The sequence below is a fragment of a genome, unplaced genomic scaffold (assembly GCF_019419815.1).
Source record: "Pyrus x bretschneideri cultivar Hongxiangsu unplaced genomic scaffold, Pyrus_bretschneideri_v1 Contig62, whole genome shotgun sequence".
Lineage (NCBI taxonomy): Eukaryota > Viridiplantae > Streptophyta > Magnoliopsida > Rosales > Rosaceae > Pyrus > Pyrus x bretschneideri.
Window position 1 is genome coordinate 176761 of NW_025999801.1, and position 12338 is coordinate 189098.

Consider the following 12338-nt stretch of genomic DNA (forward strand, 5'->3'; position numbering starts at 1 on the left):
CTTGTGCGTCTACATGTATGAGTATAACTTTTGGTTAAAACAGAAAGTCACATATTTCATAATTAACTATTTAAATTTCTTGCATATCACAATATATCTTTGTTCATACATTCAAACAAGCATGACAAATACTAAGGAAGAAAATAGGGAAAAAATGAAAATTATTGTCACTACAATTGTATATATTTTTTTTCCTTTTGAATAAACAATATTATCTAGATTAAGGGGGTGAGGGAGTGGCCTAAGCCTTACAATGGGTTAGCAATAATATAGTTCAATTCGCCTTTGGTGAGAATCGAATATAAGACATTTCACTTACAAGTGAAGAGAAATATCCTAGACCCTAACCGGATATGTTATTATCATGGTCATGCATTGGTATAGTAACAATATGTTTGGATAAGGACAATAAACTTAGAATTTTGACAAAAGTCAGAATTTATAAATTTACACAATTAATTCCTTTGTTTGGATTCATAAACATAGAAATTTAGACTTTCTGCGTGAGAAAAAACTTGGAATTTGGAACCTTTAATTCTCATGTTTAAATTTCATGTAAATATGTGTCATTTCTAAATTTCAGTAAGTGAGAGTTTAAAAATAACAAACATGTATTCATATTTCATTCCTCTTTGAGGTTAATCAAACAAGAAAATTTATAAATTCTAGAAAATAAAATTTTATTATTTCAATTTCTGTTATTTTAAAATTCTTAATAATTTTAAAATTTTCCACCCAAACACAGAATTTCCTTGTCATAGAACTTTCAATTAAGATCAAGAAAGACAACCCTTTTCACAACTGCCAAAAGCAATTTTTATTTTAAAGCAGATCAATACCAAACTGCAAAAGCAAAGTAGGAAGGCTAAAATTAAGGTGAAGAATCTGCTTCCACTTATTTCCATAGGAAGGAGAGAGAGAGAGAGAGAGAGGAGAGAGAGAAAACCCCAAGTAGTATTATAATATTGGTGGGGTTAAGTCACCTGCCGTGAAGTTGCAGTGAGGACTTCTATCCAGAGAAAAGTCAGTCAATGATGTTGACACAGTCAGTCAACGACAAAGATAGAATTGTGTAATCATAATGCTCTACCTCTTTTTCATTAATGGAGGACAGTGTATAATTACTATGTACATATCTCTACTCAATTACAGAAAAGAAAAATCCATGCGCATTATTTTTTTATTATTATCTCAGAAATGCAGAAATTGATCGTCTCTTCCTTTTGCATATTGATACTGGTTTTCTTCAAACTAGTTGGAGCTAGCCAGTATATGTGCGCGGAATCTAACTGTAGCAATGATCAAGGCCCGGCTATCCATTTCCCATTGAACATCAGGCGCACACATCATTGTGGAAATCCTGGGCTTGAATGCAATGGGAGACATGAGCAGCAAATACTAATCAAATTTCTTGTCAAACACATAGATTACAAGCGTCAGGAAATCCAAGTCAATTTCTCAAGTAACTGCCTGCTGCTAAAGCCTGTTGAAATCCCAAACATGCCACCCTCTCCCTTCAACGTGTCAGTCGATGACATGATTAACGTTACCTTATTCAGTTGTCCTACTTCTGTTGCACGTCTGGATACTTCGCAAGTCCCCTGCCTCGGCGACCGTGGCAAGAGAACTTATGCCATTGATTCTCGAGACTATTTTGGGACTTTCGCAAGTCCCCTGCCTCGTACAAAAATGTATGATGTTTTATCAGTTCCAATTCCGATAATTCCAATATTATCTGAATATGAAGTTCCTCCTTTCAAATGGTCTATACCAAATTGCAGAAAATGTGGAGAGGGAAAGAGGTGTGGATGGCAGAACAGTGAAATTAAATGTCTTCCCTGGAGGAAACCAAGTAAGGATAACATATATATTCATTGCTAGTTTTAAACATCTTTACATTTATGTCTTAGTAATTATTATTTAAAATATGTTGTCAATCCATTTTTACTAGGAACATTACCTGACAGTCTCGTTTAAATTTGCAATGATCTTCTACAGGCAACACATGGAAAAAAGTGCTTACAGGTGGAATCCTGGGTGCTTTGCTTCTTGTTCTACTGATGATTGCAGCATATCGGGTATATAGCGCTGATAGAAAGGAGAAAGAGAGTCGATTAAGAATTGAAAGATTCTTGGAGGACTACAAAGCACTCAAACCAAGCAGGTATTCGTACGCAGATATTAAGAGGATTACAAATCAATTCAAGGACAAGTTGGGCGAAGGAGCCTATGGAACTGTCTTCAAGGGAATGCTCTCTTCTGAATTCCTTATTGCTGTCAAAGTCCTCAACAGTTCCAAGGGAGATGGGGAAGAGTTCGTAAATGAAGTGCGAACGATGGGTCATATCCACCATGTCAACGTGGCTCGCTTGGTTGGATTTTGTGCTGATGGATTTGCACGAGCTCTTGTTTACGAGTTCTTCCCCAATGGTTCCCTGCAGGATTTCATTTCATCTGCAGATAGTAAGAATTCATTTCTTGGTTGGGATAAGCTGCAAGATATTGCCCTAGGCATAGCCAAAGGAATTGAATATCTTCACCAGGGATGCGATCTACGAATCCTGCATTTCGACATCAAACCCCATAATGTTTTGCTAGACCAAAACTTCACTCCAAAAATTTCTGATTTTGGTTTGGCCAAGTTATGTTCCAAGGATCAAAGCTTGGTGTCCATGACTACAGCTAAGGGGACCATGGGCTACATTGCACCCGAAGTGTTCTCCAGGAATTTTGGAAATGTGTCTTACAAGGCAGATGTCTATAGCTATGGAATGCTGCTACTTGAGATGGTAGGAGGAAGGAAGAATATTGGTTCAATCACGGATAACACTACAAATGAAATTTACTATCCACAGTGGATTTATAATCTTCTAGAGGAAGGGGATGACCTACGAATCCATATTGGAGAAGAAGGAGATGGTAAAATTCCAAAGAAACTTGCAATTATAGGGCTATGGTGTATCCAGTGGCACCCGTCGGATCGTCCTTCCATGAAAACAGCTGTTCAGATGTTGCAAGGAGGAGGAGAAAGCTTGAGTATGCCACCTAATCCCTTTGTGCCTACTGGTCCTACATCTAGAAATGCTAGACGCCTAGAGCTAGAAGCTATTGCTGAATTAGAGTAAAATGTATATGCAAATATGTAGACGTATAGTAATATTTACATTGAATAAGGGGATCGTTTGATAACCATTTTGTTTTCAGTTTTCATTTTTTACTTTTTTGAAAACTGAAAACTAAAATCTTGTTTGGTAAATACTCTCAGTTAAAATAAAAAATAAAGACTGAGAACTAAAAAGTGAAAACTCAAAGGAAGTAGATTAAAAGTAGTTACCAAACAAATCGGAATCTCAATAAGAAAAAAAGATTGAATTGCACAACGCAATCCAAATCAATCAAAACATTAACATAGTAAAATTGAACAGATTCGATGAAAAAACAAAAAATTGTCAGATAAAAATAAGGATAAAGTAAAATATTTATAAATAGCTCATTGTCTCTTATGTCATCCATTATTTCTATAGTATATATAGATTTTCGGAAAAATTAGGTTCTTATCCCTTATTTTCATATTACATTAATTGAAACCTAATTATTTTTCTATTTTAGATCAAGGTCCCTTGACTTATTCTATGCCATCATTTTAGTATTTAAAATATTACATGTCATCATAAATGAAATCTCATCACTTTCTGCATTTAAGGCAAAATAAACTATATGAGTAAGTTTAAAACAAGGAAAATCCATTTGAACTCCTCCATTCTTCTTATTCCCTTATGCACATCCGGAATCTACAACACCAAACCCAATTTTCTCCATTTTTTCTCCATTCCTGAATTGATCCAATGCATATATGTTGAATAAACCTATTGTGATTACAATACAAATTAGCATCAATGGTTTTGTCGGCCTGTGAGATTTGTGTGGCATAGGCAAGGCAATGCAGGCATCGCTTTCTCAAAGAATCTGGTTAATTCAAACATGCAGAGATTGTAGAGTGAGCGGGCTATGTCAAAACTGTACCATTCTGAAGTCATCTTCTCTTGTTCTTTATATTTTTCCTTTTCCTTTTATTATTATATATTAGTCTTGATTATTCAATGTCTGGTTGGCTATACTTATATCCACTACAATAGTTTGGGTCTTTTACGACTTGAAATATACGACGTATAATATTGATATGCCTTAAATGATATTATTCATGACATTTATAAAGATCATGTCGTAATACTTATGCATAATCTGTCATTCACAGCGTTACTTTTGTGCAAGTTGTAAATAAAATTATTCATGACTTAAACGTTGTGTATCGTATTTGACAATTTATACGACGCACCTTTTTTTTTAATTTTTTTTTTTAAGGCTTTACGTTATGTTATAACGTGGACTTTCTATATATTTGGGTTGGTACCTTTTATGGCGCAAATAACACGTCGTAAACAATGGCACAGAAGTTTGTGGTAAAGAAGCCCGCGCACAAATTCATTCTCGCGCCTTCCCTTTTTTATTTAGCCGCTTCTTTTTTTGGGTTATTTATTATTTTTTTTTTCAAATTTCCCTCAAATCTTAAAAGGTTTGTATTTTCTTGGTAAACTTGAAAGAGAATCATTGCATTTTCATGTACCCAATATTAATTGTCGAGAGCCCACCCCCTTTCCTTCTCTCTGACATCGTAACTCTCTCCTCTCCATCGATCTCGCTCCACCTGCTCGCCGTCGCTCTATATGCTCGTCATCGCCGTCGATTCGTCTACTCGTCGTCCCGTCGCCCGTCTGCTTTCCGTCACCGTCGAAGTGCCCCGCCATTAAAGAACTGAAATCCCCAATACAGGGTGCTTTTCGGCATTTCGTTCTCCAAAACTTTAGGTATGCTCTCAATCTGTATCAACCCTATCCTGTCCCCTTTAGATTTTTGTTTAGTCTCAACTTTATGGTGCTTTTCTTAGATTTGTTCTATCACTGTAATTTTAAGGGATTTTAGGTAATGAATTTGATCGAGAATCTCAGTTAGGTTTGTAATTGTTTTCTTGGTTGCCTGGGTTTGAGGATGATTAATCCACTTTCTGAATTTTAATTACTTTGAACTTTGATTTTTGGGAAACTGCAATCAAAATGTTGCTATGGCTTTATAGTTAGAATCGATTGTGAGTCTTTGCACCACATCAAGCAATACCCCGGTGTTGTAATTCCGAGGTTTGTAATTGCCGCTGTTAATGATGGTTTGGTCCATCCTTTTTAGAGAGATGACTTCAATGATTGAAACTAGTTTATCATTATTTCAGAACTCTGTAATACAGAGACTTGATATTCCAAAAAGTATTTGCATGAATACATGTGCATTGTGACTATTTTTCAGTCTTTGATAGTGGAGATAACTCTTTCAGGTTATATGTAGTTCTTACAGAAATTTTATGGTATTTTGGTTGGTTTTGTGTTTTGGTTGTAGCAAACTGGTGGGTGCCCTGAGATGACTAGTTATCTACAAAGTGGTAATCCACGAAGTGGATGGATCCTGAACCGTACAAAGTCTAACTCATTTTATATAAAGGTAAATCCTGTTACTTTTAATTACTTATATGTGAATGCCTGCCATTTGAAGTAAAAATTCATTTAGTAAAGACATTTATATGCTCAAAAGAAGGATTTTTATTTTTATTTTTTTATATGCCATGTAACTGGTGGTGGCTAGCCTCTTCTTTTTAAGACTCCAGTGTGTTTCAATTACACTAGTCAATCGTTCTTATGTGGATTATGTTTTGTTGATAAGATGGCCAAGACAAAGTTGTAGAGCCCTAGCAGCAGGGTGCTGTTGACATTTATATTTTTCTTTTGAAGGGGTGTTTATTGCTTTTATACTTTCATTGTTTACTCTCATACGTAAAATACTGAAAAATCAGCATGCATTGACGCGTAATTTTAGTTCCTTATTTATACAGAATTTTGATTACATGTCCAAATTACCCAAGATTCTTTTTCCTTTACAAACTTGTGGAGTGCATTACATGGATGTGATTCATGTATGAAATACACATGACTCACTAATTTAAGGGCTGCATCGTTGACTGTACAGTTTTCAATTCTTTATAATCATGAGTATAGACAGTTTTTAATTCTTTATAATCATGAGTATAACAATAGTTTCTATAACAAAATTCTGTTAAATATGTAATACCAGTATTTGTCAAACACATAGATTACAAGCGTCAGGAAATCCAAGTGTGTATCCCCCAAGTAACTGCCTGCTGTTAAAGCCTGTCGAAATCACAAACATAGATTACAAGCGTCAGGAAATCCTAGTGTCTCCCCCAAGTAACCACTTGTCATATTCTCTCATCAGAAACTTTACCTTATTCAGTTATCCTACTTCTGTTGCAAGAGATACATATGGGTATCAAGTCCCCTGCCTCGGCGACCCTGGCAGCAGAATTTATACCATTCATTCTGCATATCAATTGGAAGATCTCATCCCGGATCTATGATCTTGTTCAAAGATGTATGATGTTTTATCAGTTCCATTAGGTGGGTGGGTGGGTAATGGCTATTTTCTTCAATTCAAATGGTCGAAACCAAATTGTACAGAATGTGAAGCAGAGGGAAAGATGTGTAGATGGAAGAACAATGGTACCAACAGTGAAATTGATTGTCAAGACGTGAGGTAACCAAGTAAGGAGAACGTGACATTCATTGCTAGTGTTAAGCATCGTTACATTTATGTCTCAGTAATTATTATTTGAAGGATGTTGTCTGATCCATTTTTCTGAGGATATTAATTGTCAGTCTCGATTTAATTTGCAATTCTTTTACAGGCAACACATGGAAATTAGTGGTTACAGGTGGAATCCTGGGTGCTTTGCTTCTTGTTCTACTGATGATTGCAGCATACCGGGTATATAGCGCTGATAGGAAGGAAAAAGAGTCGATTAAGAATTGAAAGATTCTTGGAGGACTACACAGCACTCAAACCAAGCAGGTATTCGTACGCAGATATTAAGAGGATTACAAATCAATTCAAGGACAAGTTGGGCGAAGGAGCCTATGGAACTGTCCTCAAAGGAATGCTCTCTTCTGGATTCTTTATTGCTGTCAAAGTCCTCAACAGTTCCAAGGGAGATGGGGAAGAGTACGTAATGAAGTGCGAACGATGGGTCATATCCACCACGTCAACATGGCTCGCCTGGTTGGATTTTGTGCTGATGGATTTGTACGAGCTCTTGTTTACGAGTTCTTCCCCAATGGTTCCCTGCAGGATTTCATTTCATCTACAGATAGTAAGAATTCATTTCTTGGTTGGGATAAGCTGCAAGATATTGCCCTAGGCATAGCCAAAGGAATTGATTATCTTCACCAAGGATGCGATATACGAATCCTGTATTTCGACATCAAACCCCATAATGTTTTGCTAGACCAAAACTTCACTCCAAAAATTTCTGATATTGGTTTGGCCAAGTTATGTTCCAAGGATCAAAGCTTGGTGTTCATGACTACTGAACCATGGGCTACATTGCACCTGAAGTGTTCTCCAAGAATGTCGGAAATGTGTCTTACAAGGCAGATGCCTATAATTTTGGAATGCTGCTGCTTGAGATGGTAGGAGGAAGGAAGAGTATTGGTTCAATCACAGATAACACTACAAATGAAATTTACTATCCACAGTGGATTTATAATCTTCTAGAGGAAGGGGAATGACCTACGAATCCATATTGGGGAAGAAGGAGATGGTAAAATTCCAAAGAAACTTGCAAGAGGAGGAGAAAGCTTTAGTACGCCGCCTAATCCCTTTGTGCCTACTGGTCCTACAACTAGAAATGCAAGACGCCTAGAGCTAGAAGCTATTGCTGAATTAGAGTAAAATGTATATGCAAATATGTAGACATATAGTAATATTTACATTGAATAAGGGGCCGTTTGATAACCATTTCGTTATCAGCTTTTAGTTTTCATTTATCACCATTTTGAAAACCAAAAACTAAAATCTTGTTTAGTAATTATTTTTAGTTAAAAAAAAAATGAAGACTGAGAACTAAAAAGTTAAAAACTCAAAGGAAATAGATTAAAAGTAGTTACCGAACAAACAAGAATCCCAATTAAAAAGAAAAAAAAAGAAAAAGAGAGAGATTGAATTGAATCGCACAACACAATTCAAACCAATCAAAACATTAAAATAGCAAAAAAAATTTAAATTCTAGTTGGTTAGATTCTGAACATAGTAAAAATGAACATATCCGATTAAAAAATAAAAAATTCTCAGATAAAAATAGGGATAAAGTAAAATATTTATAAATAGCTCCTTGTCTCTTATGTCATCCATTAATTCTATAGTATATATAGATTTTTATTGAGTTTAATCTTAATAAAAAAAAAGACTTCTTGTATCACAGAAAATACAAGAACCCATTATTTGAATGAAATAAAAACTATGGGACGGAGATATAAATGGATCGTTTTATCCACGAGCAAATTATATTTATTTGATACATTGTTGTCAATATGAATGTTGAGAAAAGACTACAAAAGAAAAAACAATTTATAAATATAATTAACAATTCCAATTTCAATCGATTAGACAATTAGAATTATAAGAAGAAAAAAAAAAAAAGGAAATTTCAGTTTTCAGTTTAAGAAAAATAAAAACAAAAACTGAAAGTTGAAAACAAAATGGTTATCAAAGCCGTCCAAATAATAGAAGTTTGTTTCCGCTCTTTGTTTAAGCATAGTGCCAAATTTTGTTTTGTCATTTTTTTAACGTTTATTTTTTGTTACAGTAGAAGCCTAGAAGGAAAGCGAGCACTGGACTTACCAAAACTCTTTAACTTATTTCTACACACCAGGAGCTTGATTTCGGTTCTTATTTATACTATTTAAGCTATAAGCCGTGATAAGAATTAGAGCACTATCATTTGTTGTGAGCTTCAATCGGTTAGCACTTTGTATGTTTGCATTAGAATTTATATTTCACTTAGACTTTCTTATTAAAAAAGAGATCAATTGGTGGCTTCACCACGATAGTCCAACTTTCTGGGAGCTAATAAGACTCACAAAAGCATTTCAGTCTCCCCCTATACCTACCGTCGTGTGATTTACCATTATCAGGAATCGAACCCAAGACGTGTTGTGTGGAATACAGGCCTGAAATTCGTCTCTAACCACTTAGTCACCCCGTGGTGATTATATTTCACTTAGACTTATCTTGCGGTATAGCATGCTATCCCAGCCCAAGTTTTTCTCTTCACATTGAGTTTGGGATACCAAAACTTGTCAAACAAAGTAGATTGATTAGTAAGCGACGCTAATTATTCGACTAAACATTGTTTCTAATTTTAATTAAAAGAAACAATGAATCCTTTTTTTTTTTGGACAAACTATAACGTTAGGGAGTTAAATTGTTAGCTGTTAAGGGTAGGGGATGTTGGAAATGTGCCCTAAAACCAATCATATGATGATACTTTATGGACATTTCACATGTTAAACTAATCTAGTTTAATGTTAAGGGCAAACATTATTGTTTGAGCCGTCTCATATAAATGTTATATGCTTAAACGATAAGTCCAAGGAATATGTGATTGGAAGAATGCGATCTAAAGAAGTTAGATTCATGAGACCTTTCTTTCGTTGACACATCCTAAACGTTCCTGATCATAGGATTATCAATTGGGCATTGACAGTCCGTTAAGATCAGTACGTGCTATGTCTTCTCTCAGGGAGAGTGACTAGTCTCGAGTCATTGGTGTGTGTGACATCAAGACAAGCATGTAGGTGCTCAATAGAGAATGAGTTCACTGAACACGATCAACGAGGAGTTCTCATATTCATGTCACATGAGAACTCATGGTTGGGATAATGCAAAGTAGTCTTTTGACCTGAGGCATCACAGTTGTCTTGTGGTTAGGTCCTTAATCTTTGATTATGTCAAAGTCACTCCATCAGGAGGGTGTCCATGGCATCGTTGGGGTTAAGCCACTTAGCCATGGAGGCAAGTGAATGCGCAACAAGGGATCTCTAACCTTCAAACTGTTTGAGGGAGAATACTCTATGATATGATTAAGAATCTTTGGCCAAAGTATGAATGAGATTTAGGAATATGTTCCAAATCACATTCAAGGTAATCATATAAGCACAAGACTCACATTGGATAGTAGACATGAATTAACTATCAAACCAAACAATGTGGTCAAGAGTATTGTATTAGAGAAAGACCGTATTGCATTTGTAATCCTAAAACTGAATAGGTTCTCCACCTCTTCTGATTAGCTTGGGTAACCATAACATGCTGCTAGGCGTCAACCATGGTTTGTGGAAGCCCTAAAAGTGTATTATCACTAACGGGAGAATTGAAAGTAAGTTTCAATTCACAATCGATTAGAAAGAGTTTTAATCGCCCACTGCCTCGCTAAAAGGAACCTAATGGATCGTTCACCGAGTAAGGTAGAGTTTGAAGAAACAACGGAGATGAGTAAGAATAATTAAATGGTTTAATTATTTATCTAAGGCTAGGATTAATTAATATGTTAATTAATCAAACGAATAAGTTCGTTAAAGACCTCGGGTTAGTTTTGGGCGCAAGGCCCAATGGGATTTGAATGTCAAGCCCATTAACTCAAGTTGTATGACAACTTGAATAAACAAAGGGCTTGAAAGCCCAATAAACCCTATAGGCTTGCCATGTTAGAAGAATAGGGCTTTTGGTCCATTAGGTCACTTATTTGAAGGGACTATATAAAGGACTTTATAGCCTAAAATTTACATATGGTAATTTTTGGGGAAAGGATGAGAACACAAGCTCTCCTTTCTCTCTAAAATTTAGGCCACCTTGGAGGGATCATCTAGCAATCAAACTCCTCCAAGGTCACTCATTTCTTCTTCATTATGCCTTGGTGATGAATCATTAGAGGTTCTCAATTTTGGGAACTTGGAGAAACTTTTTCATCCATCCAAATCCATGGATCTAAGATGCAAGGAATGAAGGCCCTCTCTTTGGGTGATTAGCCTTTGCTTATGCAAAGAGGAATCTACAAAGGTATTGATTTCTCAACTCACTTTGTTTTGAGTTGAGTCTTGGTTCACCTATCTACTAGGCTTTGAATTTCATGGGTAAATGTTTTGTTTTAAGTGTATACAAGCATGATTCCGCCTTTAATTGTTAATTGCATGCTATTGATGTTGCTTAAATGAACATGTTTTTCACAAATCTTCCTTCAGGGGATAGGTGAGGATCAAACCTTCACCAGAGTGCATAGACATTATTGGTTCTACCACTACGGTAAATCACATAAAACAAAACGTAATACTTTGAGCATGGAAGATGTGGATGTAAGTTTCCTCCTTCATTAGCGATTTGCACCTGCAAAATAATAACACCCAAGATTAAGGCCAAAAGCCTCAGACACCCACGATGAATTGCCCCGGGGGAAGGGGGGCTTTGGCCAAAGAATCTTCGATGCCAAAGTTAGAATTTTGTTAAGAATGTGTTTTAGTGTTTGTGGGAAGCAAAAAGCCTCTTTAGGGGTAGCTAAAAGCCTTTTGAATTTTGGAGATAAATGGTGTATTTGTAGGAGAGAAGGAGGAGATGACCCAAACCTCCAGCGTTTAGAGGTGGCTGGCCATAGATGGTATTTTTTGGTGGAATATTCTAAGATATTTGTGTAAATAAATATCTTAGAATAAATAGGTAAATATCCTAAACAAATGAGATTAGGATAACTTACTTGAAAGAGGTCTTCTCTGATTAGGAATATATTTATGATAAGAATAAAAGATTATATTCTATCATAAATACCTTTGACTTTCCTACGGACAGGGGTGCCTTGAGCAGTGGTTGATCTCTGCCTGCTCTACCTCAACTGCGCGTGGTGAATGAGGCTGCTCCCTGCTCATTTATTAGGGGTAGTATTTTCCTTCTTGGGAAATAATCCATGTGTCAGCGACATGAATTTTGGCACTGCTCGCAGGAAATGGCAGGAGGTGTAGGAATCCAAAGCTGCAATGGAGTTTGTGTCCTAATTTGATGTAGATTCCTTTTTCCATATGGAATTTAAATTCTTTTAGGAAAAGGAATGTAATTACAACCAAAACCTATTTAAGTCTGCGTCAAGCAGGGGTTTAAATAAATTTGGAGTGCAATTAAAACCCCGCCAGAAAGAGAGAAAGCCAAAGGATATTTGTTCCCCCTAGCAATCTTCTTCGCTTGCCCGAGCAAAGAATTGTGTTTGGTTGCTTTTCTTCTTTTCCAAGTTAAGAAATTTTTTTTTTCTCTTTCTTCTTGATTTTCTAGAGCTGGGCTTAAATGTTTTGCTCGACAGGGGTCGAAGGGTAGTGAAACTGGGCAACCGCAGGGATGCTGTG

General features: G+C 36.0%; 1 protein-coding gene across 5 annotated transcripts; it reads left to right on the forward strand.

Moving 5' to 3' along the window:
- Positions 1-1036: 1036 nt before the first annotated feature.
- Positions 1037-7914, forward strand: LOC103947000 (rust resistance kinase Lr10-like). 5 transcript variants are annotated; one of them, XM_048572747.1, is made up of 6 exons: positions 1040-1691; positions 1782-1852; positions 1999-4865; positions 5446-5547; positions 6193-6662; positions 6806-7914. In XM_048572747.1, the coding sequence occupies exons 1-3, from the start codon at positions 1198-1200 to the stop codon at positions 3123-3125; spliced, it is 1692 nt and encodes a 563-aa protein (XP_048428704.1). In that variant the 5' UTR covers positions 1040-1197; the 3' UTR covers positions 3126-4865; positions 5446-5547; positions 6193-6662; positions 6806-7914. The 5 variants fall into 5 exon arrangements, with proteins under 5 accessions (XP_048428700.1, XP_048428702.1, XP_048428703.1 ...); XM_048572743.1 differs by having other exon boundaries at positions 1037-1852; XM_048572745.1 differs by having other exon boundaries at positions 1037-1852; positions 6193-6654.
- Positions 7915-12338: the final 4424 nt, after the last annotated feature.